The following is a 27,324-nucleotide window of genomic DNA, read 5'->3' as shown; positions in this document are numbered from 1 at the left end:
TCCCCAACTTCTCTGCCCCCTGCTGAGCGGGCCTGGCCTCCTGGAACTGCGGCCAGCAGCAGGTCACTTTAGAGCTGTGTCCTGAGTTACACAGCAGCACACACAGCCAGGCCCTTACCTGTGTCCTCGGCCTTCCTGCCTCAGCCTCCATTCTCATGCCACTGCCCACCACACCTCAGCTCAAGGGGGCAGATCCCTCAGTCCAGGGCACTGGCTGCCACCCTGGAGCCCCTGGCCAGTCCCCGTCTATGTCTGTGGCAGCTCCTGCATGTCTGGTGCTGGACACCAGCTCCCTGCTGGGCCTGCCAGTCACTATCTGAGGATGTTGCTGGGTGGGAAGCCCCGGGGCTGCCATCCCGGCGCCTCCTCCATCAGCTGTGCCCCGGTGCAGGTTCCGGGGCCTCCCACAAGGCACATGCCCCGTGTGGGAGCAGCGACCTGCCACCCACTTTCTGCCCCAGCTTGGCAGCTGGCCCCTCTCCAGACCACACACACACACACACACACGCACACATGCACACATGCACACACACGCACACTCAGCACACGACTCATAGCACACATCCTGGTGCTGACCTCTGCAAAGCTGGGCGAAGCTGGGCTTCGGTTACTTTCAATTATGCATCAGACATGGTGCAGCAGAGACCTGACCTGCGCCAGAAGGGCTCAGGGATGGACGGGCTGCTGCCTGCCTGGCGTCAGAGCAAGGCCCTCACCCCTGGACACGGCTCCCCTGGGAGGCAGAGTGTGCAAGTCCGGCCTCGTCTGGACGCCGAGCGCCCCCTGGTGGTGCTGGCGCTGTCTCAGCAGCACCCAGGCTTCCTCGCAGGTCCTCCTGGACCCCACCCGCACCCCACCCTGGGGTTGGCATCTTTCAGCTCCCCTCCGTGGACACAGTGCCTGGCCCTGCATTAGTTCTGAGGGTGCATAGAGACCAGCTGAAGTGGACAGGAAAGGAACAGCTGGGCGTGACCCAGGAAGTAGAAGTGGAGGGCCTGGGAGCTCTAGGGACCCTGCCTCCTCCCTTGGGGCGGGATTGGGGTCCCTGGTTGGGGGAGCAGGCAGGAGCCTTCCCCCCCTTCCTCGTCACAGACTGGTCTGGGTGGCAGTGGGCTGTCAGGGACCCTCACACTCCCACACACTCAGGCATGCACACGTCTACACTCACGCCACACAGGTGTACCCACCTCACGGGAGCACCTGTGAACACACACACACCGCCCAGCCCCTGAGGCTGAGGCAGGCATCAGGACTGAGGCACAGTAACTACAGTCACACGTACTATTCTGATCTTTTAGTAAAACCCCACAGGCTCCCCTCAGCCTGGGGCTGCTTGTCGGTAGACACAGGTTTCTGCAGTCATGGGCACAAGCCACCTGAAAACGGCACCCTTTGCTGCTGGCCAGGCCGTACCTGGCATCTGTCTTGAGCCTTCTTGGGGTTCTCGCCTGCCTCTCTCCACAGCTAGGAAGGCTGGCACCACGGGGCCACCAGGGTATCACATAGGGTGCCATGTGCAGGAAGAAAGCAGAGCCAGGTGACCCTGGTGACTGGGCAGATGGCCTCAGGGCTGATCCCAGGCCTGCATCGGCTGGCCCTGCTTGACCTGGCTTGACCTGGCCGTGGCCCTGCCTCAGTAACCGAGGGTCAGGGGACTCCAGGCCTTGCACAGAGACCCAGTCAGTCACACGCAGTGCAGGCCGCTGTTTGGAAGCCACCTCAGTCAGAAGCCTGGGGGCCTCCTTCTGATCAGAGGGAGTGAGGCACTGTCATGGCTCCCAGCTTGTGGGGAGCTGCACGGGGTGAGAACATCCTGCACCTCCCTGCCCCGTTCCTCCCTCCACCTAACCCTGTGTTGCCCTAGCGCTGCCCTGAGCCAGCATCCTGTGTCCTGTGCATGGGGATCACCCCTCACCACGTTTGGTGAAGGCAGTGAAGCCCCAGCCCCTGGACACCACTTCTCCCCCTTAAGACGGCCACTCGTTTACATTTTAAGTATCTGTTACAGTGAAATCCCCCGCACTCTGAACACACTCGTCCCCTCACCCCGCACACTTCCTGCAGCAGCTCTGGAGTCCTCCTTCCCGAGGGCCTTTAGTTGCACTGTCCTGGCGGCCTCCATGTCCTGAATCGACTCAGAGCATTTCCCTTTCACATTCCTTGCGGCTTTGGGGACGAGCCAGCGTCACACGGGGCTGGATCTGGTGAATGAGGCGGATGTAGGGTTTTAGCAGCCGGATTTTCTGCTTTATGGTGTTGGCAGTGCCAGTCACCCTAATTTTCTTTTTCTCCCTGGTACCAGGGATTGAACTCGGGACCTTGGCTTGCCAGGCAGGCGCTTCCCCGGCTGAGCTATACCCATCCCGGGGCTGTGGTTTTGATCCCGCCTTGTGAATGCACACCGGCTCTTGGTCGGCCTCGTGTTGGAGCAGCACGGTTTCATTGGCAGAGCTGTGTATTTTGAGCCCAGTGGTGCTGAAATTAACAGGAAAGAAAGAACCTGTGCTGGCGGGGAGTGCTGGGCCCTGTCACCAGCCACTGTCGTCTGGCCTTGGTGCCTTCCGGATTCCCGAGCTGGTGGTTCCCATCGGGTGCTGGCATGTGGCACTGTCAGAGTCCCCCTTCTTCTCACCTCTTTTTAAGAGTCGAGGAGCAGACTGCGCAGGCCCAGCCGCCGCCGAAGGGGCAGAGCCAGCCCAGCAATGGAGCAGGTAGGCCTGCAGAGGCAGTGTCCATCTCCCGAGTCCCTCTGCCCTCCGGGATACTCTTCCTGTCAGAAAGGGCATGGCACTTGTCCCTGCAAGCTGGAGGTCATCACAGTGAACTCACATCACTGGGCGAGCCCAGGCCTGCTTGCAGGAGTGCACGGCACTGCCCTGGTTGCCCTGTGCTGACCCTGCTGTCCATCCAGCTTGTCATCCCAGCAAGAGACTACACTGGCAGTGAGGCCGTGGTGGCCTGGTCCCCAGTGCTCCCACGGAGGGGACAGAGCTCTTTTCTGTCCCTCCCTTCCCATCCTGCCCTGCGCTGTTCCTGTCCCTACTCCAAACCCTCTGCAGCCGTCCTTAGGAGATGGGATGTCCCTGTCCCTCCCTGCATCCTGACCCTTCCCAAGGCCCTGCTTACCTGTGCAAGCAAGCAGGGTGGGACCAAGTCTGAGTTCCTTTCAGGCCCGGGGACTACAGAGGAGGCCCTATGGGCAGGCCCCTCTGAGGGACACTCCAGTTCTGGTCCTGGCCATCCTGGAGCACAGGACAGTACGCTCTTCCCTGAGCTAGGCTCCCAAGTCCCCTGAGCCCCACAGCCAGTGTCCCAGGCTTAGATGTAAGTCCTGGGCCTGTCGTCTTGGCCACGAGGCCAGGAGCAGCAGGAGATCTCCGAGGTCCCGGACACTTGGTGACAGTGAGGGCCGGGGAAGCTGGGCTGGAAAGACAGAGCACTGGGGTCCCCTTGCCTGTCCTGATCTGATGATTAGGCTGACTCTGCATGTGTGGTAGGGGGTGGGGAGGAAGGAGGTGCAGCCTCACCCCAGCCGCCTTCGGGGAACGCAGTGTCTGACCCATGGAGGGTCAGGTGGGACCCCAAGTTGGGGGTAGCCCTCCAGGGCTTTGCCTTTTCCTTGGGAACTGGCCCTAAGGGCCCAGCAGAGAGAGCCCTAGGGTCCTGGTTAGAGGATGGGGGCTCGGCCTCACGCTGCTGGGGTGAACCCACAGTCCTGGGCCTGGGGTCAGCCAACCATCCCCATCTGTCTTTATGTTATTAAAACACTGGTCACTCTTTTAAAGGTGTGGGGGAGGAAGATTGCCAGGTGAGCCTTGATGAATCCAAAATCCCAGGGTCCGTCAGTGATCCCCCGGGAACCCCTAGCATTACCTCCCTCCCCTCAAAGGGGGCACAAACCTTAGCCCCGCAGGCTTTGGGCCTTCACTTCTGCCCCAAGCCCAAGGCTCCGGGGTCTCCATTGCCCGCTGCCCACCTGCCCTGGGCCCGCAGCACACCTGGCTGGGTTTTCTTTAATTTTTAATGGACACACAATATTTGTGCATGCCAAAGGCAGGTGTCTGGTGACCACCTGCCCACCTTCCCACCCCCTTGAATTACGGTGGGACAGCGCCCCCTGCAGCCTGTCCAGCCCTCCTTCTGAAAAACGCCCTGTGGGGCCCGGGGTGTCTGGCTGGGAGACCCCACCCCAGGTCCCCAGACCCCTGAACAATGAGCCAGGCGGACTCCTCGCTGCCTCCGCCCCTCCCCGCAGACCGCCGCAGCCAGGGGCTGTCCGCACGCCTGCAGAAGTGGTTCTACGAGAGGTTCGGGGAGTACCTGGAGGACTTCCACTTTCAGCCCGAGGAGAACACCGTGGAGACCGAGGAGCCCCTCAGTGCCCGCAGGTAGGGCAGAGCAGGGGCACCCAGGCAGAGGCTGGGGTGTCAGGGCCTGGTCCCTGCTACCCACGTAGCTGCCACCGGCCCCCGAGGCCCCAGCCCGTGCTCCCGGGGTGTGTGGGACAGGGACCTGCAGAGCCACTGTGGGTCAGCTTAGGGGTCTCGTGCCCGGCTGGCATCCTGCTGGAGCCGTGCCCACCTTCCTAACATAGGGGCAGTGCGGGGTCGCTGTTGCTGCAGCCCTTTCTCTGGGTGTGCCCATCCCGGCATCCAGCATCCTCCCTGTCCGTGTGTGACAGCGGGGCGTGGGTCGGGGCTGTGGGTGCCCTGACACTGCCCCTCTCCTTCCATCACAGGTTGACGGAGAACATGAGGCGACTGAGTAAGCACAGTCCCCTGTGCGGTGTGGGTGAGCGGGGGGCAGAGCCCACCCTGGCCATCCCAGCATTTGGGGTGAAAACCCCAGCACGCTCTCCCCATCTTTGCCCTTCTGCCCTTTTCCTGCCCACCATAGCCTGGGCATGGGGCGTGGCGGGATCTCCCCACAGGAGGCACTTTGGGGTGTCATGCTGATGCCCCAGTCTGCCCTGTCCCCAGAGCGTGGTGCCAAGCCCGTCACCAGCTTCGTGAGGAACCTCTCGGCCCTGTCTGACTGGTACTCCGTCTACACCTCTGCCATTGCCTTCACGGTGAGCGGCTCCTCGGGTGGGGTTGGGGGGTGTCTTTGCCACACTTCACCCGTGTCCTCCAGGGTGGCCCAGGACCCTGGATGGGAGGCGGTCCCTGTGTCCCTGCGTCCCTGCGTGGCCCCCAGCAGTGACCTCAGCCTCCTGGCCTGCTGGCCTTTGGTTTGCCAGAGCCCTCAGGTCAGAGGGCAGCTGAACAGTGTCTGTCCCCTGGGACGAGACTGTAGGACCCAGAGGGAGCCCTGAAGGGCACATGGTGGTGTGGGGGACCCAGCCTGACCTCTGCGAGCCACTTGTCGGGGGGGGGACATGAGGCTGGTGTCAGCGGGGGTCCTGCCCTCCACCTGCCACAGGGAGACCCTCCTGCCCATCTTGCTTTCCTCCAGTGCGGAAGGCCGGGGACAGGGCGGCCCCTGTCTGAGTGCCTGAAGGCAGCTCCACCCAGCTGTGTGGGCCCTTGTCTGGAGGGGGTGTCTGGCAGCCCCCAGAGAGACTCAGTGGCTGGGCCAGACCTCAGTGTCTGCCTTGGAGACAGCACTTTGCACGCTCACTGGGGAAGCTGGGAGCCTCTCCAGCCAGGGTCACACCCCCCACCCACCTGTGCCTTGGCCCCAGGAGATGAGCCTCTTGGCACTGATCTACCCTTCTGGCCCCAGCTCCGTGCCCGCAGCTCCGTCTGTCATCGTCCACAGGGAGCCACAGGCAGTCAGGGGCCCCACCTGGGCCCGCTGTCCCCTGTCTCCCACGGCTGAGTGTTCAGGACAGTGGTGGCCTCTTGTGCCCCAAGTGCACCTCCATCTCCCCGCCAGGCTGCCTGACCTTCTCTCCCCGCAGGTGTACATGAACGCCGTGTGGCACGGCTGGGCCATCCCCATGTTCCTGTTTCTCGCCATCCTGAGGCTGTCTCTCAATTACCTCATCGCTAGGTGGGTGAGCAGGTCGTGTGGCCCCACTACTGTGTCACAGCCGGCATGGGGGAGGGCAGGGTCCTCCCAGGGGCTCTGGAGACGCAGGCAGCCGCAGTGCCCACCTTGGTTATCCTTCATCACATCACCAGGCTGGGGATTGTGAGGCTGCAGGGCCCCGTGCGTGCCCAGCTCCTGCTGCTGTCACAAGAAAGCGAGGATCAGGGGCTCAGATTCGGGGTGTTTTGCTCACACAGCCCTTTACACCGGCACACGCAAACTTTGCTGAGCCCAGGCTGTGCCTTTGCCCCCGCCATCCTCTGTGAGCACCTTAAGGGGCCCCTCATACCAGCCTCAGCTCCGTGAAGGTCACACGTCTACCCCAGGTGCCTGCCGTCTTTCAGTGTTGGTTGAGAAAGGGGAGCATTGGGGCCGGGCTTTAGCTCAGTGGTGTAAGCACCTGCCTGGCAAGTGCAGGGTCCTGAGTTCAAAAATACTCATTACGGTAAGGGGCACACCGGCGCCAGTGCCCTTCAGAATCGCCCTCACCTTGGACGTGCTTCACCCCTCGTCCCTGCCACTTTCTGGGGCGGTTCTGCACGTGGTCCTTCCCGAGTGAGTGTTGACTCCACAGGGTGCGATGGGGAGCACAGTGAAAGCCTTTGTGTCCCCGCTGGTGCATGCACTGGGTCTCCCCAAAGTCAAAAAGACCTCGAAAGGGAGGTGTTTTAAATCGACTCGGGATATAAGGCTGCCACAGAGCCGAAAGACACTCAGGAAAGAAGTCTTCCAGAGCCGCTCCAGAAAGTGGCAAGAATGCTGGGTTCCGGGGTGGAAGCCGGGGGATTGTAAGGGAGCCGTGGCGGTGGGTCCTGCACGCTATGTTTGAAAACACTGAACATTCACTACATTGTCAGTCATACTGTATAATTTTTTTTCAGTGCTGGAGGTTGAATCTAGAGCTTTTTTTTTTTTGTATTTTAAAAAGAAACAATACAGAATTTTCAAAAAATAGTAGGAAATTAACACTGGTTAACACGTTGCAATTGTTACCCCAGAGCAGTTGCTCAGGTTACAAGATTCAGGCAGGAAATGAATCAGCAGCCATTAGCCCCTGAGGGGAGGGGAGGGGAGGGGAGGCAGGACCGCCTCTGCTTCTGCCCCCCAGTGTGGCTGCCCCTGCCCCTGCCACTGGCTGCTGATAGACAGGAGGGTGGTTGGCGTGGCCTGGAGGCCGACCGCAGGGGTGGGGAGCCCTTCCTTCCTGTCTGGCCAGACCCCAGGGTGGGGGCCCTGGCTAGATGAGCTGCCACGGGTCCCCCGAACTCGGCCACTCAAGGTGACGCTGACTGAAAGGCGGTGGTGGTTTTGCTTTGCCAGAGGCTGGCGGATACAGTGGAGCATTGTGCCAGAGGTGTCTGAAGCCGTGGTGAGTTCTGGGGGACACAGGGCCCCTGCATTGGTCCCCACCAGCTCAGGCCTCCACCCAGATGAGCACCCTGCCCTGGAGGGGAGGTATGGGAACAGCCCGACACCCCAGCCCGGAGCCCTGGGGTGTCCCCCTCTGGCCCCGGCCTGTCCTGCCTGTGCCTTCTCAGCTGCTGTAGCCTCCACAGTCCACTCTGGGTGGAGATGTAACCAAGGAGCTGGAAAAGTAGATGTGTACCCTCCCTAGACCCTGGAGCCCAACTGTGGCCCACTGTCTGGTTTGTCAATAAAGCTTTATTGACACTAAGTCACACCTCCTTCTGTACAACGCTGTTTGTCAGTGGAGCTTTGCTGACAGTCATCTAGGCCTGCTCATTCTCACGCTGCTGAGGCTGCCTCTGCACTCAGTGCAGAAGCTGTCACAGAGGCGCCATGGTCCAAGCCAAAAATGCTTGGCTTTAGAGGGAGGCTTGGACCTGTGGGGCTGAACTGTTGGCTGCAGCTAGAGAGACCCTGGGGCCTCCCTGGACCAGTCTTGAGGGGGTGTTGCAGGGATCAGCCCCATGTCTGTCCATCCTGGGACCCCGAGGCCTCAGGAGTGTCTCACCCAGTGAGTGGGGAGGTGAATGCTCTCAGACAAACAGGAAGAGCTGGGCCCAGGCAGGCGGAGAAGGGAGCTGGGGGTGGGGGTGTGTCGGTCCAGCAATGTACCTTCCCCACCCGGGGTCCCCACAGGGTATCCCTGCTCCGCTGGCTATACAGGGACAGCAGAGTGACCCACATGTCCCGGGGGCTGGGAGCCTCCTTGCTGGTTTATCAGTAATTTCTCTGAACTGTTAAATTTCAGTGGAAAATTCTCTTTCCCCTTTGACTGAAGGAACCTCCGAAGGAAGACCTCACCGTGTCCGAGAAGTTCCAGCTGGTGCTGGATGTCGCCCAGAAAGCCCAGGTACTGCTTCAGGCTCTGCCAGCACTGGGGTTCGGTCTGCTGCAGGTGCTTAGCTGGGTGTCCCAGCCTCTTTGCAGGGGGACACTGCAGCGGGGCGCCCTCTGCTGGCCATGGCAGGGAAGGACCACGGGGCTCTGGTGGCCACAGGACGCGTTCCTGGCCTGCCTGTGTCTGGCGTGGCTGACAGGTGCTGAGTCTGTGGTCATCTTCTTCACACAGAACCTCTTTGGAAAGATGGCTGACATCCTGGAAAAGATCAAGAAGTGAGTGGCCTCCCTGCAGCCCTCCCCCGTATGGGTGCTGGACCCCGCTGACCCCCGTCTCCCTTCCAGCCTGTTCATGTGGGTACAGCCCGAGATCACGCAGAAGCTGTACATCGCGCTGTGGGCCGCCTTCCTGGCCTCCTGCTTCTTCCCCTACCGCCTGGTGGGGCTCGCCGTGGGTAAGGAGACACCGCCCCAGCTTGGCAGGGTCGGGTCAGGAGCTCCGCAGATGGAGCAGAGGACCTGCCGTGCATCCCCTGCCCCCGGGAGTGAGTCCAGGCCTTACCTCACTTGTAGATTTGGGAGAAATAACCACCATCAGAATCTAGAGAGATGATGACTTTTTCTTTCTTTCTTTGTTTTCCTTCTTTTGTACTGGGCATTGAACCAGGGACCTTCACACTAAGCTCCCTCTCCAGCACTTTTCTCCATTTTTTAAATTGTGAGACAGAGTCTCACGAAGTCACCAAGTCAGGGCTCCAATTTGTGACCCTCCTGCCTCAGCCTCCCAGAGTACAGGCTCTTGTCACTATAAAGACGATTTCTCAGGTCAAGCATGACCTTTCCTTGCCAGGAAGAGGCCAGCTTCCTGCTGTAGGAAGGGGCTGGCCTGTGTGCAGGTAGCAGGTGTCTGTCTTGCAGCTGGCTGGGGGGTTCACGGCTGCAGAACCTGGGTTTGGGATCCTCCAGCTCAGTGGCAGCTGAGTTAGTGATGTAGTGTAGGCTCAGGGATCACATCCATCTAAGCCTTCCTTTCCTGGGTTCATTGGCAGGGGTGGGGAGGGCATGGGCATCCTTTTCTCCTCTCCTCACCCGCGGGAACAACAGTCAAGGGGATGTGGCTGGACTGCAGGGTGCGTAGGGGGAGCCACAAGAGCAGGGGAAGAGACAGGGCAGGGAGAGAGACCCCTGCGCACGCGCCAGGGCTCAGACCTGGTCTCCAGCCATCCGAGGGGAGCAGAGCTTTGTGGTAGCTTGGAGTTGGTCAGGGAGACAGTGCTGGCACCTATGAGGTTCTGCTCTGCCCTCCTCCTCCTTTCCAGGCCGGGAGAACCCGGGGCTGGGTCTTTCCCAGAGCGGCAGCCCTGAACAGCCCACTGTCCAGAGCTCTGTGGGCTCAGCAGCTCCCTGGGGACCTGTCCGTACTGCCCAGCGCAGGCTCTCTGCTGCTTCCTGTCCCATGTCTACACAGATTCCTTCACACTACCCAGGCTGTTTATTAGCTTACTTTCCTGGTCAGCTCCCAGGCTGCAGCCTGAGCAGGCATGGGTGTGGCCTGTGGTGCGACAGTGTGGGGCCTAGGAGTGAGTTGATCTGGGGAAGTGGGTGGCCTGGGAGAAGTGGGCAGGGCCTAGGCAAGAGTGGGTGTGGCCTGTGGTGAGAGGGTGTGGTCTATGATAGGGGAGGACTGATCTGGGGAAGTGGGTGTGGCCTGGGAGCAGTGGGCAGGGCCTAGGCAAGAGTGGGTGTGGCCTGTGATGGGAGGGTGTGGTCTATGATAGGGGAGGGCTGATCTGGGAAGTGGGTGTGGCCTGGGAGAAGTGGGCAGGGCCTAGGCAGGAGTGGATGTGGCCTGTGGTGGAAAAGGGTGTGGTCTATGGTTTGGGAGGGCTGATCTGGGGAAGTGGGTGTGGCCTGGGAGAAGTGGGCAGGGCCTTGGCAGGAGTGAGCAGGGCACTTTCTTGGGGCTCTGAGACCCCTTCGAAGGCAATGTCTCAGATGAGCAAATGGATATGCTGGGTGCAGTCAGGGAGTGAGAGGCACACTGAGGGCTTTCCCTGACCTGCAGGAGCAGGTGGTGGTGCCTAGGCCCACAAGATGGACTAAGGGGGCATCAGTCATTTGATTCCGGGATAGCAAGGTGTGGAGTACGGTCACCTGGCCCCTCTGCACAGGACACAGGCAGGGTGGGATTCCAGATTTTGAAACAGTTGAGCCTCTGGGAAGGGGAGGCTGGTTTGGTACCAGGGGGACACAGTGGGCTGCACTGGGCTGCAGTTGGGAGGGACAGACAGGAGACAGGCAGGAGGGAGCCTGGGGTGACCTGCAGAGCTGTGGGGCAGCTCAGGGAGGAGAGGCTGCTAGGAGGAGTCTGAGGGCCACAGGAGGCTGGGGAATGAGACATCAGAGCTCTGAGGAGGGAGGGCACCCCCAAAGCCAGGACCACCACTTGAGGAGGCTAAGCATCAAGCCCGGGGAGTCCCACTGTAGGAGCCAGGCCTCAGGAGGGCAGGAGGAGGAGGCTGTGTCCAGATGAAGAAGGTACAGAGGCCACTGCAAATGCAGGGGCGGTGGCAGCGTCCTGTGGCTGCTGCCTGGGGCCCATGCAGTGCCTGTCTGCAGCGTGCCAGGTGTTGGGTGTGGCAGTCATCTGGATCTGAGTGGACCATCTGGACAATGCATCCGTCCATTCTTGGTCTCAGCATCCTGACAAACTGGCCCTCAGTCTTGGGCTCTTCCTCCACTCTCTACCGGGACACCAGGGCTGGTGAACAGTGTGGTTTGGGATGGCAGGGCTGGGACATGCTGCGTGCAGGGGCTTGTCATCCTTCAGATCACCTGTCCACTCTGGCCAGAGAAGATTGAAACTCAGAGTAGCAGGTCCCAGTCAGGTCTCGCAGAGGCTTCCAAGTGCCACCCTTTGGGTGGCAGCTCCTGGTGTTCTGCGGTCACCTTTGTTTTCTGAGATGACTTCTGGTTTGGTCCAAGCCCAGTTAGGTTCTCGGCCAGTGCCGACCCCACCAGGACACACACCCATCCCAGGCAGGGGTTAGGGTCCCTTGGTGGTGCCAGCCCCAGCCCGCCCTGTGGGTTTGGGGCACTCTCCAATGGCAGGCGTTGGAGCAGAGGGCCTGACCATGGGTCAGAGTGGACGGACTCTCTTCCTGGACTGCAGGATGTGGGCCTGGTGGACTCTCTTCCTCTGCAGGACTCTATGCTGGTGTCAAGTTTTTCCTCATTGACTTCATCTTCAAACGCTGCCCTCGACTGAGAGCCAAGTACGACACGCCCTACATCATCTGGCGGAGCCTCCCCACAGACCCCCAGCTCAAGGAGCGCGCAGGTGCCACTGTGTCACGAAGGGTGAGTGCCACGTGGCCCCCCAGACCTCGAGGCTCCTTGCGCCTGTGCTCGTTCTCGGGCCATTGCTTGTCCTCCAACCTTATGCGCCCCAGAGACGGCATCCCCAATCCCCCCTCACGGTCTCCCCTGCGTCCCCCATCTGCTGGGCCCCCTGCTCAAAGTCCTCAGAGACTTTATTGAAGAGATCCACTATCCCCTGAGCCCTGCTGAGGGCAGCCCCGCTGGGGTGTGGCTGTCCTGCTGAGGGCCAGTGGCTGGGACGAGGAGGCTGTGGGAGTGGGGCCCACGAGCGTGATCAGTCCTGGCCTTAATGGTGGCCCTTGGGGATCCAGGCCAATCAGCACAGGAGCTGGTACCAGACCCACAGCTCAGGTCCTTCTGAGCCAGGGGTACAGGATGCTTGGGACGGGCCCTCCTAGGGGTCCCTCAGATGAGTGGCAAAGGTCCCAGCCCAGGAGCTCCTTTTGTGGAAGCCTCAGAGGGCCTCCCAGAGGAGGGCTTGTCCTATGGAGAAGGTGTCCCAGTGATCCCTTGATGCCTCAGTCAGTGGAGAAAAAAGCTCTGGGTCAAGTGTGGGTCCCACTCTCGGGTTCCTGGAACTGCACAGTTGTTGGGAACCATGAGACTGCCCCGCCAAGGGGAGCTCCTGGGGCAGCCCACAGCTCTGATCCTGCAGGTAGTGTCAACCTGGGACACACACAGGCAGAGAGCCTGGGCTCTTGGTCTTGGGGAACTTCTTGGCGGGACCTTCCTGGGCCTCAGGAGAGTGAGGTGAACGAGCATAGGGCTGCGATCTTCTGGCATGGTGGCTGTGCCCCGCAGGTGTCCTGAGGGCCTGCATGTCTGCGCTCGGCTCTGCTCAGAGTCCTGGGTTCACAACCTTTGTCATGCACTTCCCATTTGTCTTTGGTGGTGGTCATGTGTCTGTGATCTCCCAACCAGCTGTCAAGCATGACAAGATACAGTGACTGTGGGGAGCCCCCTGGACTGCTGCAACCTGGTGCCGTGCTGCTGCCACGGTGACTTTTCTAAAGTGGCTGTTGGTGGCTGCGTTAGGGTCTGAAACATCGATCTCCCGCAAAATGCGTGCTGACAGCCCTTCCTTGGGCTTGGTGTGCTGGGGAGAGTTGCAGGCATCACTGGGGGAGAAGATCCCCATCCTGCCCAGGGGGCAGTGGGACTCAGCTCAGGCCTGGCCCAGCAGGGGCACAGGGGAGCTGCACCCCCATCGGAGCTGAGCTTGCAGGAGTGGGTAGAGCATCTTTGCTGACCCAAGTCAGCAGCAGGGCTGGGCAGGACAGCCCTTGGGCGTCTCCCAGCCCCCTGTCCCCAGCTGCTCCTCCCCCAAGCCTGATGACCCCGTGTGCATTGGCAGCTGCAGACAGCCGCGTCACGGAGCTACGTCTCCAGTGCGCCTGCCAGCTTGAGCAAGGACGAGGATGCCGGTCGCTTCCACAGCACCAAGAAGGGCAATTTCCATGAAATCTTCAACTTGACTGAGAACGAGCGGCCCCTGGCAGGTGTGTGTGTGTCACCAGCCCATGACCTAGCTGGGCACAGGTGTGTCAGGCGACGTGACAGGTCAGGCAGTCCATGGGAGAGGTCTTCCCGAGGGCAGTGCACAGGAACCGAGGCCTTTGGGACGGGGCATCCCTGAGAGGAAGCCACATCCTCACCCCAGCCGTGTCTGCTCTGAGCAAAATCAGGCGATCAGAACCCTTCGTCGGGGTCAGGGCTGCAGGCGCACGCAGGCAGGAAGCCTGTCCACCATGCTGGGCACATCTGGCCTCTGTCCACAGGAAGCCTGACCAGTGACAGGGACCTTGGGATCTGGGGCTCCTTGCAGAAAGGAGGCTGCTGTGGACAATGGACAGCCACAGAGATTTCAGCTGGGCCCGGCTCTTTCCTGAGGCTCCTCCTGCGGGTCTGGGATGCCGGAAGCCCTGGGCTGCATGTGGATTTCTTGGCTTCCACTGCTGGCAGCGCCTGCCGTTCACGTGTGAGGGAACCCTGGGCCCTGTGCTACTAGAGTGGAGCCCGCCCCTAGCTCAAGCGCCCGTCACGGGCTTCTTCTGCTGGTCCCAATGGATGTGGATGTGTGGTCATCAGGGCCCGTGGGCACCGGTGTCCCACGGAGGATGGGGCTTGCTGCAGGGAGGAGTTGCAGGCCGGTTTTCTCCCCTCAGTGTGTGAGAGTGGCTGGCGATGCTGCCTGATAAACCGAGACCGGAAGATGCCCACGGACTACATCAGGAACGGGGTGCTGTATGTGACAGAGAAGTGAGTGAGGCGGGGCCTCCAGCTGGACCGAGGTGGCTGGAGGCGTCTGAGGGTCCTCACCGGGAGGGGGACAGCGTAGCAGCCTGTGCACGCTGAGGCCCCCAGTCCTTGCTGTGCAGACAGCTTTGCCTCTTCTCCGCCTGCCAGGCTGTGTGAGGCTGGGCCTCGCTGCCTTCCCCCAGGACTGGGACGAGAAGTTTGCCTGTCCCTCCCTGCGGCAGCTGTTAAACTCCCCCCAAGCTCCCTCTGCCCAGGGCCCCCGAGTCTCAGTCTTGGGCTGAGCACGGAGCAGGGCTTTCCAGCGCTTGGCAGTGTTGGGCCTCACGGGGAGGAGTCACTGCCCCCTGGGCCTGGGCAGGATGCCCGCTGGGTTTGGGGGTTGATTGTGACCTTCCTTTCCTCCCCATCCAGCTACCTATGCTTTGAGAGCTCCAAATCCGGGTCTTCCAAGAGGAACAAGGTCATCAAGCTGGTGGACATCACAGACATCCAGAAGGTGGGTCCCCGTCCCTGCATTCCTCTTACCCCTTCGGGGTGGGGGTTCTGTCTGGGAACCCTAGACCTGCTGAGAAGTCTCCAGGCCAAGCCCCTCAGCTCCATCTGAGTCTCCGTGGCCCTCGGCCACACAAGCTCAGCCTTAGCCTCTCTGACCCCTGTGGCTGGCACCTGCCCTGCTCCCCACTCTGTGGTAGGCAGGAGGAGGTCTTGAGGTACACCTGGGAGTACCCTGCCAGCTCTGCCCACGCTGCTGCAGCCCCATCTCCAATACCCCAGGAAAGGCCGAGCTCCTGCCCCGTGCATGGATTCCAGGGTCACATGGATGCTGTCCACCAAGGGCAGCTCCCTGGCCAGTTCCCGACCGCCCTGATCAGCATGGGCTTGTGCAGCTGGCATGGGCGGGGTGTGCACAGTGTCCAGGGTGAGGGGTTCACTGCTGGGGACACAAGAAGGTCAGGGAGGAGCCAACAGTGCTGCCACTCGCTCCCTGTCAGCTCCAGGCACCTGGCCAGGGATACCAGCTGGGGGTGGGTCCTGCCTTCTGCCAGGCATGGCCCTCTTGTTGGTGATGGGCTCCCAGCCCCATGGCTGTCATGGTCACCATGGCCAGTGCAAAGCTCTGACTCTTATGGTGACTATTAACCTAAGTCTGAGCCTGCTCCCCGCACTGTGCCTCAGGTCCCGCCTCCCCAGCCTCGCCCAGGCCGCCAGCCAGTGCAGGTCCCATTTCTCAGTTGGGTCAGGAGATGCCTGCAGATCCTTGTCCTCTGTGGCTGGGGTGTGGCGGGTCCCTTGGGTCTCGCCATTGGTGTGCTTGGTGGGAAGACGCCCTGGGCCGGTGGGGAGCTGGTGCAGCCCCGAATGGGGGCTGTGGTGACACTGCTGTTGTCTTTCAGTACAAGGTCCTGTCTGTCCTCCCAGGCTCGGGCATGGGCATTGCTGTGTCAACACCATCGACCCAGAAGGTAAGTGGCAGGTGGGCAGCTGTGCCTGGTGCACGAGGGTTGGGGCTCAGCTCTGGGACTGGTGGTGGCATCACCCTGGGCAGGGAGCTGCAGACTGCACATTTGGCCTGCATCCTGTGGTTGCAGCCTTTGGGGGATGAGGTCACAAGACAGATGGACACTCACGGAAGGGCGGCCGAGCCTGGAGCCCAGGTTCCCCGTCTCTTGCCTCAGTTTCTCTGAGCCTTCAGGGTGGGACCCTGCTCACGGACGGCATTTCCCCCTAGCCGCTGGTGTTCGGCGCCATGGTGCACAGGGACGAGGCCTTCGAGACCATCTTCAGTCAGTACATGAAGATCACATCTGCAGCAGCCTCGGGTGGGGACAGCTAGTACTGACCCTGGACGCTGCCAGAAGCGTTTCAACACTCGGTGTGGGACAGAGCGACCCTCCCGGGGACCTTTTGCAATAATTCCCCTCCTGTGGTTTCTGTTGGGTTGGCTGCATTTGCAGAGCCTGTTGTCCAGTGGCCAGGGCCCCCAAGGAGGTGCCGCTGCCCCTGGTGGGCACAGGAGGCACTTAGTGAACGTGGCCGCAGGGGGCCGCAGGGCTTGTTGGAAAGATGATGCACTGGGCCTTGTTAACTGGGGCCTCCTAGGCACAGCACCTCTATCTCCAGGCAGCCTGGGTACTGACTGGCACCGGCTACCCTGGAGGCTCTTGTGACCCCCCAAGGCCACTGCTGTGCAGAGGCAGAAGCTCCCCATCAAAGCCATTGCCGAATGCGTCCATGTGCCCTCTTGCTGGGGGCAGGAAGGAGTGGACCTGAGCCCCCACGGCAGCTGCCTGGAAGTGGCCAGCGAGTCTCCCTCGAGCTGACCTACAGCTGGGCTTCTTGGAGCTCAGGGCCTGGCCCCAGGACAGGATTGTGGGAGCAGTGAGGCTAGGCATTTGGGGACCCCCCTCTTCCTGGCACGGAAGGCGGAGACTGGGGCCTGCAGTTGGTGACCAGGAGGGGTAGAGGGGTCTGAAGGTGAAAGCACATCTCCCCAACACGGCTCCGTGGAGGGGACGACAGGAGGACTTGGGGTGCTGAGCTATGGTTGCTCTCAGGTGAAAATCGATAGGCGGGCCAACTTGGCCTCCGGGCTGCAAGCACACAAGGAGGTGCCCTGCAGAGGCCAGGGCTGCAGGTCCCTCCCATCTGTGGGGCAGCAGGAGCCCCTGGGTGGACCATCTGCCATAGAGGGTGGCTGGGAGCACATCCTGCTGTGGGGCAGGGCCACCCTGCACCCCTGACGCCTGACAGTATTCTGCCACCCTTGGGTGCCCAGTGTCGCTAGGCCGGGCACACAGCACCACCAGGCCACCCCGTACAGGGCTGCTCGCCCTGGCTCAGATAAGCGCTGGCTCTTGTGGAGGCTGAGGGCGCGGCTCCCGGGCTTGGTTCACCCCGGGATGTCGTCTGCATACAGATCTGAAGTGACAAGAAGCAGACACTGAATCCTGGGACGGCCTGGCCTCCAAGGGCCGCGGCCACCTGTGACCTGCTCGCTTTCTGAAGAGTCTCTTCAGTTCTTCAGCTTGTCCTGGGCCTTTCAGGTGTCACTGAGATTGTTTTTTGAAGAAACAGATTATATTTTTTACAGAGAGCAAGCTGTTTTTCTTATTTTTGTATCATTTTTCAAATGTGATTTTTACCTTTGCTCTGAATCCTTGTTGGCCGGCTCGAGAGTGAGGTGTGGGCTGGGGGCTGATGATACCCCTGCCCAGGGGCTGCAGGGTTGCAGCTGGTGCAGGGACAGGGCACAGCCAGCCAGGTCTGCACACAGGTCCCTGTGCCCCCAGCGCTGAAGGCAGAGCCCTGGTGTGGCTCAGCCTAGCAGTAGACCCCACTCTCCAGTGCATGGAATTGGGCAGGACCTGGGTGACCCCAGGATGGCTGTGTGGGTGATGCCCATGGGTGATGGTATGACCTCTCCCTGGCCGGTGCTGGGATCATGTGGACAGGGAGTACTTCCTGTCCACAGCACTGTGGGGAGGGCCTGGCGGACAGGGCTTCTTGCAGGCCGTGTGGTTTCGTTTGAGGCCCTTCCTTGGAGAAGGGCAATGAAGACTGGCCATGGCCTGCTGGGCACAGCCATCAGGTGTGTGTGGGAGCCTTGTGTCACCCCAAGTTGCACAGGCAGGCAGCAGCAGGGTCTTGGATGAAGCCTGGGCCTGTCAGAGACACCACGGTCCTGTGGGAGTGTTAATCTGGGCGGATATTTAATTTCTATGACTAATCACTAAACTAGAATGAATGTTAAATTTTGTATGTCTGAAGCTTGAGTCTATTTTGGATGTGTACATAATCGTTACTGGTGTAACTTTTGTTCAGCAAAAGGATTGTACTGTATGAGGAACCGATGAAAAATTCCTTGTCACATTTTTTTAAGAAAACCTTGTTTAAAGAAAAAGTCTTGTATAAATTATAATTTTTATTTAAATAAACCTAAAATGCTTTGTGCTAAGACTCAGGCCCTCCGCTTCCTTGGCAGGCTGGGGTGGTTGGAGCAGGCTGGGCAGCCCCCAGGCGCCATGGAACCCCCACATTCCTTTGCTCCTGGGGGCCGATGGCGAGGGGATGCTGGCAGAGGGTAAGGCTGCACTGGTGGGGGTGGGGTTGGAGGCCAGCGCCATGGGGCTGGGACAGGGGTCACCCTAGCAGTCATGGCAGCCCGCCTCCCGGAACACTGGACAGAAGGTTCCTGGTGACATTAGTGGTTTGGTTGACCCAGACACTGGACAGAGGGATTCAAGAACCCACCCGGCTTCCAAATCCATTGGGATAGAGCACAGGCTTGTGACGGGCACACTGATGGTAACACCTGGCTTCTGTGAACCCCCAAGAGACAGAGACCTGCCCCACCCCGGAAGGGAGCTGGAGCTGGATGGAAACCCCAGGGGTGTGGCCAGGTAAGGCTGGACATTTATACAGTCCATTAATCTTTCACCCATCTATGCATCTGTCGGTCCATCATCCACCCATCCATCATCAACCAGCCACAGCAGGCACTGTCCTCCTTGGTAGGTGGGATGAAGGAGCTGGGGAGCTGCCAGACACACCCTCGGCCCCTCCCTGCATAGGCCAGTCCTCCGCCCCTCGGGCATGCCTTCTCCCACGCCTTGTCCCCAGTCTGCATAACTGCAGGGCACCACAGCCGGACCCAGGCCCAGTACCGCCTGACCTTGCACCTGGTTCCCAAGGCCAAAGTGGGGCGGTGCGGAAGGGCGCAATGTGGGCACTCGGCAGGCGCCCCTTGCTGGAGTCTCACACCTGACTCCCAGGCTGTGTGGCTGGGGACCAGCCTGGCCAGGATGGCGGCGTGCTACCCAGGTGACTTTCCTCAGACCAGCTGCAGGGCCATCGTCTCCCCTCCCCTTGGAGAATCTGAGCCCAGAGACAAGTGGCCGGGGCTGCCTCGGATTTTACAATGGGGACCACTGGCCCCAATGACGGGAGAGACAGCAACACACTTGTGGGCTTTGTTTTTATTCTTTAAGCCGTCCACATGTCTTCATGAACAACGTTCTGCTTTGACAAGAGTGTGAACTGAAAGAAAAAAAAAATGCCAAATTCTGCCCAAAGTAACTTTATTTTTGCCTTCTCAAACACATCAGAGCGAATACAGTATATTCTAATCTTGAAACCAGCAAGATTAGAGAGACTCGGTGCTGTCTCCCCCTGGCACTTCCAGCGTGCGCCCCAGCACCCACAAACCCACCACCCAAGGACCCTGGCCCAACACCACCTTCTCCTCCCGCTCGGGGGTGCAGCGGTCCCCTGGTGCCCGGAGACTCAAGAGGAGCCCGGACGCCTGTGAGCACCGGGATGGTGAGCACAGCCTCCGGCCGGGAAGCAGCTCTGGCCTGGGTCCCTGCTCCAAGGCTTCCAGGGATGCTGGGACACCCTGAGGGTAGCAGGCGCCAGCTGGGCCCCAGGGTGCACACACAACGCTGGGCACAGAGGTCCAGGCCCACGAGGAACCGCCAGCCCGACCCCCATTTCCCCCAAGCCGGGACAAATGTGAAGGGAACAGCAGTGTGTTTCCTGTTTCTACCAAGACTTCACTCAAGCACCGCTTCTCACACCCCCTGACTCACAGGATTACCTGTGAAGAGCCACCTTGCCTGCCTGGCACGGGCGAGGTCAGAAGTTTGAGTCCCAGTACCAAAAAAAAGAAAAACAAAAATCCCCCTTGAAAGCTGCCTTTTGGTCCAGGTGGGACTGAATGGTGAAACAGGAAATTTCATAGATGCTTTTAAGATCAATGCAAGAAATTCTAAAAATAGCTGCTGTCTGTCAAGTGCTACAGCTACTAGGGGACCCCGTGCAGGCCCTTGCCCTGCAGGGAGCTGTGCGAGACCCCACTCAGGGACCCAACTCGGGTCAAGTTTAAGCGGCACATTCTTATACTTCAAATAAGACTACTTTCCATACATCTTATCAGACTCACAGCCTGAAGGCAGAGGAAAGCCAGGCACCCAGCTGAGGCCCACCCACAGCTCGAGAGGCCTAGCCGGGCCCAGCAGGATGCAGCGGTCCCCTGGAGCACAGATACTAAACAGCCAGCCAGCACTGATGCTCTTCAGATTGTTGAGGATGAGACTCCCAATAAATAAGCACAAATTGGAACTCTGCACCGGCAGGGCCTGTACCAAAGCAACCCTGCTGGAATGGGGGACCCCCAGGGTCCCCAAAAGGCAGGGGCCTTCACTGTGAAGTCCACACAGCCTTCGCTCCCTGTGAATTTCCCACCAGCTACATTCCGTCCCCTGCACAGGCCAGCTGTGCTAGCCACACTGTCACCGTGGGGCTGGACAGCCCCGGTCCCTCTGCAGAGCCCAGCACCCTGGGCTGCTCCCACTAGATTGTCACGCAGATGCCGCTGCCACGTGTTGCCCTGTGCCTCTCAGTGGCAGGGGCTGCCGAGTGCTGCTGTGAGCCAGGGGGCCGCCCGGCTCAGCGAGAGTCACACTGCGAAGTCTGATCACAGCGGAGGGTGGATGGGAAGACGGAGCCGGGGCTCACCGGCTTGTGCAGACGACATGCCACCAACAGTTCCTGGAACAAGCTCTGCGGAGCAGGTCAGACGGGCGTGGCGGTTACCCTGTCCAGATGGGCTGACCTGGTGTTTGGACAGCGCTCCTATTACGATGTCTCTAAAATTATTGCAATGGAGCCACCAAAGAGCTGTTTTCCACCTGCGTTGCTGGGATCCTTAAAATGTAAGATGCCGACACCCCATGTTGGCCAGCGCTGTTCGCAGAATCCCGGGAACTTCAGGCAACAGACATGTGCACAAAATTGCAGACCAGGGAGTTTTCCCTAAAACCAAGATTTACCTATCAAAAATAAACTTCTAACTGGAGATGTATCTATATATAGCTCCACGTAACTGGCCTGCAGCAATCTTCTGTCTGTCCAGGTGTGAGGTGGGTGACGTCTTAGCAGATCCTCAGCTATCCGATTCCTGCTTGGGGGTCTCCTCAATTCCTCGGGCGAAGAGTCGGACCAGCTGGCAGTGGACCCTGCAGACAAAGCACCAGGCAGCAGGCTCAGCGCGTGCCCCACCAGGCCACGGTGATCCCCTCCACCACGCTGGGCAGACCAGGACCTCAGATCCCAGTGCACTGGCAAATCCACTGTGCATGCACTGTTTGCCTCGATTTCCCTCTCAGCACCAAGGCCACTGGCCCTGGGGTCACAATGCAGGACAACTGCATGTGTGAGGACAGGAGGAGCCCAGGATGGAAGGGTGGGTCGGGGTCCTGGAGGTCCCTGCCCGGCCTGAGGCCCTGGAGCTGACGGTCCCCCACAACGTTAGACAGCCCTTTTTATTTCTTATTCAAGACAGCACAAGCTCCTCAAGAATGCCTTTAATGTTGAAAGCATGCTCTCTCTTTAATAAAAACATAAGCCAACGTCGAAAAATAATTTTATGAGTCAGGTATGGTGTAATCATAGGCCTGTAACCCCAGCACTGAGGGAGGCTGAGTCAGGAAGATCACAAGTTCCAGCCCTACCTGAGCAATTTACTATAACTATCTTGAAATAAGAAGGGGTGTAGCTCAGCTGAACAGCACCCCTTGGGTTCAACCCCCAGTACCTCAACATAATAATAATAAACTGATTTCCCAAACTTGTAGAGTGAGTTAAAGGCTGGTCCCTGTGTATACCAAGGCTGGCCTGCAGGGCTTCCTAGGGCCCCTGCAGGTCCACAGGCCTCACAGGACTCCGGGTGCTCACTGCCACATGGGCCGGAAGGAACAGGAGCAGTGGACCCCAGACTGTGGAGGAGCCCCCAAGGCCTCCTGCCCCTCCGCCTGTGTCACTTGGTGCTAAGGAGGGGAGGCCTCTAACCTAGCACTGTGACCACTCAGCCACAGAACGGGGTGGCACAGGGACCTGCTGGTGGCTGAGACTGCTCCCTGGAAGTGACCTCCTTGTGCTCTCCCCCAGCTTCAGACGCCACCCAGAGCTGCACACTGCTCCTAGGCTCGGCGTCCTCACGCCCGCAGCTGACTCAGAGCCCTGCTGCTGGGGTCTCCACGGGGAGGGAGCCCTCAGTGCACACAAGTCCACCCGGGAGGGCTGTGCCAACACACTCGGTGGTCCCACGGGTGCCAAGGCCAAGCCTTGGTTCAGGGAAGATAAACTCCCATACCCCACGGGCAGCCACCAGGGCAGGCCTGGCGCTGCACTGTGCCCGGGGCCCGGGGTGCCCATTTGCCCCATGTGCTGGCCCAGGGCGGCTCTGACCCGCCCTCCAATGGGCTTTGTACAAGGCCACACGGATGGCTCTTCTTGAATACAGAACAATAACCTCCGCTGGCTGAACCCGGCCCCGTTCCACATACACAGAGCTGGGTAAGCTGCTTCCTTTCCCTTTAGTTGGCTCTAAGCAACACACACAGGGCAGGTGGAGGTGCTGATGGGTAATCTTCAAAGCCACGCAGCAATCGCACGTTCTAAACGGTTAAGCACGGCGAGGTAACAGAGCCAATGCTCCCAGACTCGCAGGACAAAGCACCGGCCCCAAACATTAGAGGCTGCCTCCGCTGTGTCACGCGGATCGGGCTCTCTGCTGTTCCCTGTCTCTGCACAACGCAGGGGTGCCTGCGGCCTCCGTGCCAGCCGGGCCCTCGCACTCACACCACCCTCACTGTCACTCGTCCCGAACCACTTCCTTCTTCACAATAAAAAATTCTGGGTGAGCCCTCGGCTGGCCCAGACTCAGGACCTTTGGCTGCCCGTAACTCAGTGTCTTTATTCTCACCCCAGTTGCATTGGAGGTGACAGAGTAAAATTAACTCTCCAGGACGCCGAACATGGTCCCTCGGGATTATAAATATAAACTTCCCAGACTGCAAAGAGGACAATAAGAGGGTCTCACTATGGCCAGAACACAAGACCTTCTGGGCCCAACCACCGCTATCCGGGTCCCCTTTGCCTCCAGGGCCACCTCCATCCCCTGTGCCCCGGGCACAACCAGACCCCACATCAGCTGGTGGGCTCAGGGGAACAGGAAGCCTGCATAGATGGGCTACGTTTGCTCTGAATTCAGCCACAGAGGAAAAACTGCCAGAGCAGAGACCCACAACAGCCCTGGGCAAGGGGGGGCCAGGAAAGAGAACGGGATCGGGGGGGCACTTCGAAGCCTGGGCACCATAGCTGGGAAACACGATGCACCCCCAACCCCAAACCAGAGAAAGTCCGTCTTCAACATCTGGGGAACAGGATGAGGGGAGCCACGGTGACTTGGGCCCTGGCTGTCACAGGTGTGGAGGGCCGGGTGGCATCTGCAGCCCATGGCACGCTTTGGGGTGCCCGCTCACCTGACGTCGATGGAGGGGCTGTGCAGCACCTCCCCGTCGCAGTTCCAGGAGCTGCTGCGGGCTGCACAGCAGCACGAGGGGCTGTTGGTGCAGATCTGCCTGAACCGCTGCTTGCCCCGCTCCGTGAGGTCGCTGTCCTCCTCCTCCGTGTGCTTCGAGGTGAACTGGAATCTCTTGACGCGGTAAACTTCCACAAAGGCGAAGTCAAACTGCAGGGGGAGGCGCACGGGAAAGCTGATCCCGGGGGCCGCCGACTGCCCGCTGCGCGCCCACCCTGTACCCGGGTGGCCCGGCTGGGCCTCCTACTCTGTTGGACACCAGGTGGCACCCAGGACCACCCAGGCAGTGGCCAGAGCTCCAGGGAGGGAGCACAGGTAAGCAGAAGCGCTCACAGCTCCTGCTGATGGTGTGCAGATTTCTGGGGTGTTTGTTGTTGTTGTTTTTGAGACAGGGTCTCAGCGCACAGTTGGGGCTAACCCTGAACTCAAGGCAATCCTGCCTCGGCCTCCCAGCACTGAGATGACAGCTGCGAGATTTACACTAATGTATTCTGACCAGGAGTAACATGACCAGCAGTTTAAAACTAGAGACACGATGGGCTGGGGATTTAGCTCAGCGGCATAAGCACCTGCCTTGAAAGCAGGCAGTTGTGAGTTCGATCCCCGTACCAATAAAAAAGAAAAAGACAAAAAAAAACCCAAAAAACAAAAAACAAACTAGAGACACGGAAACCACGCGATTTCCCCCTCCCTCCCAGAGAAACCACGGCCCCCTGGATGGCCTACACAGACGGTGCCCAAACAGAAGAGACCAAGGAGCCCACCTGATCGTCCCGGTTTGTGTGCCTGATGAGGAACCGCAGGAAGTCGAAGCGGGAGCACTTCCGGATGAGGATGAGGTCGGCGGACCCGTCTCCCAGGTGGGCCGCTGGGGACAGGCCGCTGGGGCTCCGGGAACATGCGCAGCACATGTTTGTGGAGTTGATGGCCAGGAACTTCCCGCAGATGACCTGCCACTCCTCCACCTCCTCTGAGGCAGGGAGGAAGCAGGCAGATGTCACCGCCGGGTGCACAGGGCAGCGGAAGTCCCCCCACACGCTCTCTCTGGACCGACACTCAGCCTGCCTCCCATGCAGCACCCTCAGCGGTCCCAGCCCAGGGAGAGGCACTGAGCGCTGGGTCCAAGGGGTCCCCTCCCGGAAGACCCCACTGTGCTAGCCACTGCTCCCAGGGGACAGACTCAGAACGGGGTCGGCCACCCTCTGACTGTGGGCAGCAGCCTATGAGCCTGGAATGGCGCCCACGTTTTAAACAGCTGGAGAAGATCACAAGGCTTTGTGACAGGAAGATGCCATGAAATTCAGGCTTCGAACCCGGAGCTGAGGTCTGCTGGGCAGGCAGCCGGGCCTGCTCCACTAGACTCTGTCTGAGGGGACAGAGGCCCCACAGGCTGGCACAGCTTGGCTGCTCCTCCAGTGCAGCCCGAACAGGTCAGCTGAGCCTCGGCTCTATTGCAGGAGGCCGGGGCCTGGGCCGAACCTCATGGCAGTGGCTGCAGCACAGGGTGCCAGAGTCGCTAAGTGGCAATGAATGACCTGAGGCTGCCCAGTGCTGGGGCGGAAATGGAGGCACAGAGCAAGAGAGAGAGAGAAAGCAGAGGGAGCTCACGCGGCGAGCCCGGCTCACGCGGAAACACGTCCACGGGAATTACCGGTGTTTTCCAGGCCGTACAGAGCCTTCTTCTGCTCCTCCTCCAGCTGGCGCTTGCTCTGCCTGCACACGAAGCACCTGGAAGACAAGAACAGGGTCACCTGCCCTGATGAGTGGATGTGGCCCTGAAGGACAGTGCTGGCCTCTGTAGGAGCACTGCCGTCTTTCCCTGTAACAGACGGTTAAGTTTCAAAGGCTCAGGGAAGCGCTTCCTTTAGTGCTCACGTCTGAGCTTTCAAACTTAGATCGACTTTTAAATCCACCCATGCATCACCACGTTCCTCTCCAAAGCTGGTAAATATTGTGTGTGTCACATGAGGCCACACACTGGACCCAGCGGCCAGGTGGGTGCACACGTCCTCACAGGCAACGTGCGGTGACAGAGTGCCTGTTTCCAATAGTGACAAGCAAAGGACCAACTTGGGGTGCTGGGAACTCAGCCATGAGCCTGGAGCCGCACCCCACACAGACCAGCCCCACCCTAGGAAATGGGCTCCTCAATAACTGAGTCACGGCTGCAGTGCTCAAGGCTGCACTTACAGGAGGAGCGAGGACGGGGACGAGGCAAGGACAGTCGCCAGGTCCGGGGACAGACTGTCACTGACGAGGCTGTGCAGCCTGGGGATGCGTGCAAGGCTGGCGACGGTGTTGTAATGGGCTCAATGTCATCAGCTCTGCACTGTGTGCGGAGGGGGCTCACTGATGCACGCACACATGCCCGAGTGTACACAGGGTGGGGCCCACCAGGCCTGCAAGCGGCCCGGCCTGCCAGCTGCCCCAGCTGTACCTCGGCCTCCTCCGTGTCCCCTCCCAGCACTGCTCTGCCCTGTCCACTCAGATCCAGCGCCCTCTCGCATTCTGAGGGACTTGGGGCCGGGCTAGGGTCCCCCAACCAGGCCCGACCTGGGGAGTCCCACCTGGGGAGGGACAAAATGCTGGAGGGGCTCCCCTGGGGTAGAGTAGGGAAGAGGGTCTCTGCCTGCAGCAGGTCGGGCTGCAGCCTTCCTGGCTGGCTGCTGACACAGCACCCTCCGACTCTCCTGCTTCCTCCCACGCCCTTCCACCCGCTGAGCCACCAGGTTCAAAGCCAGCGCTCCGCTGTCATCCTCACTCCAGAGTGACAGGCCCTGGCCCACAGCAGCCCTGCTCTACCAAGTCTGCACTGGAGCCAGGCTGCCACACATGTCACGGGCCTGGAGAGTGAGCGTGTGACTCCTGCACCCCGCGGAGACCCAATACCTGCAGCATCACTTCAGCGCAGGAGCAAAGGCCCGGACAGCCCCAACCCAGGACAATGGTGGGGTGCACTCACCCTGCCCGGCAGGGCTTCTTGTCCCGCGGCGACCCTACAGTGTGCTGTGCGGGCAGGAAGGACACCGTCCCTTCATAGTAGTGATGCGACAGAAACGTCTTGACACCTGGGACAGAGAGTGGCCGGGAGGAAACATACAGGGTCACGACAGGCCACAAAGGACAGTAGCTCCTGTGGCTGATGTCACCAAGCATGCAGGGAGCCTTGGCCTGCAGGTGGGAAGGAGTGGAGCTCTCTGGCCCCTAGAGGGAGCTGCAGGGGTTTGCCCTCCCCACATGTGGTCACTTCCTGTTGCGTGACGATCGGGACAGTGCAGGGCATGGATTCTGACGCTCCCTGGGGACACTGATAGCCACCAAGGCTGAGACCCAGAGATGTCCAGTCGGGCTGGGCTTTACCTGGTTGTGCAGGGGAGACAGATGCATGTGCTGGGACAATCAGCCCAGGGCCTCTGTGTGGCAGCCCTGAGCCCAGCCTGGGGCAGCAGCAGGGGAAGGGGCTCCCCAGCGCAGGCCGACTCCAGCCACGCCACCAGCTCCACATGATGGGGAGACACATTTCCCCAGTCTAACTTCCTCCTCTGTTTCATCGCACTTTCCAGATGCCTCCCCGGGGTGTGAGGTGACTCAGGTTTGGGTCCCAGGAACAGATTTGGGTGACCGCACCACTGCCACCCATGCGGGGGAGCGGGGCTTTGTGGGTGAAGTCAGATGGCGTCTGCAACACGGATGGCAGTGTCCACATGGCATGCCGCCCCGACTCACCTGAGAAGTCGTACCTGGCCAGCCCCATCCACCGCTTCCTCTCGCTGTCCTTGATCACGTCCCCATAGAAGCCATAGCCCAGCAGGGACACTGAGTATCGCAGGAGTGTGCTGTTGTGGTGCACCGAGGACACGTCCATGGGCAGCGAGTCCCCTGCGGGACAGCGCCACGGTGAAGGCTGTGCATCGGGGGCGCAGCCAAGCTGTCAACCCAAATGCCACCATCCCTGCCTGCTCTGA

General features: G+C 60.2%; 2 protein-coding genes across 4 annotated transcripts in view; one reads left to right on the top strand and one right to left on the bottom strand.

Annotated features, from left to right (window-relative positions):
- Positions 1–17,934, top strand: part of Gramd4 (GRAM domain containing 4) — a 65,741-nt gene extending 47,807 nt beyond the window's left edge. For all 3 annotated transcript variants that reach the window (XM_063243764.1, XM_063243766.1, XM_023567344.2), the window contains exons 5-19: positions 2,644–2,711; positions 4,256–4,388; positions 4,739–4,764; positions 4,980–5,071; positions 5,903–5,994; positions 7,354–7,402; positions 8,279–8,350; positions 8,570–8,613; positions 8,683–8,792; positions 11,543–11,697; positions 13,073–13,217; positions 13,884–13,977; positions 14,389–14,473; positions 15,372–15,440; positions 15,707–17,934. In XM_063243764.1, the coding sequence (XP_063099834.1) occupies positions 2,644–2,711; positions 4,256–4,388; positions 4,739–4,764; positions 4,980–5,071; positions 5,903–5,994; positions 7,354–7,402; positions 8,279–8,350; positions 8,570–8,613; positions 8,683–8,792; positions 11,543–11,697; positions 13,073–13,217; positions 13,884–13,977; positions 14,389–14,473; positions 15,372–15,440; positions 15,707–15,811 (1,339 nt within the window). In that variant the 3' untranslated portion in view covers positions 15,812–17,934. The remainder of the gene's footprint in view (positions 1–2,643; positions 2,712–4,255; positions 4,389–4,738; positions 4,765–4,979; positions 5,072–5,902; positions 5,995–7,353; positions 7,403–8,278; positions 8,351–8,569; positions 8,614–8,682; positions 8,793–11,542; positions 11,698–13,072; positions 13,218–13,883; positions 13,978–14,388; positions 14,474–15,371; positions 15,441–15,706) is intronic.
- A 1,104-nt stretch (positions 17,935–19,038) lies between these two features.
- Cerk (ceramide kinase) overlaps positions 19,039–27,324 on the bottom strand; it is a 36,648-nt gene continuing 28,362 nt past the window's right edge. The window contains exons 8-13 of the mRNA XM_063243767.1: positions 27,086–27,238; positions 26,322–26,427; positions 25,011–25,087; positions 24,124–24,329; positions 23,301–23,509; positions 19,039–20,993 (exon numbers count right to left, since the gene is read on the bottom strand). Of these exons, the coding sequence (XP_063099837.1) occupies positions 20,921–20,993; positions 23,301–23,509; positions 24,124–24,329; positions 25,011–25,087; positions 26,322–26,427; positions 27,086–27,238 (824 nt within the window). The 3' untranslated portion in view covers positions 19,039–20,920. The remainder of the gene's footprint in view (positions 20,994–23,300; positions 23,510–24,123; positions 24,330–25,010; positions 25,088–26,321; positions 26,428–27,085; positions 27,239–27,324) is intronic.

This window comes from Cavia porcellus, unplaced genomic scaffold (genome assembly GCF_034190915.1).
Source record: "Cavia porcellus strain 051 isolate PalLab524CR breed Dunkin Hartley unplaced genomic scaffold, mCavPor4.1 scaffold_40, whole genome shotgun sequence".
In the NCBI taxonomy this organism is placed as follows: Eukaryota; Metazoa; Chordata; class Mammalia; order Rodentia; family Caviidae; genus Cavia; species Cavia porcellus.
The sequence above is the reverse complement of the archived record's forward strand: the minus strand, read 5'-3'. Positions and strand labels throughout refer to the sequence as shown.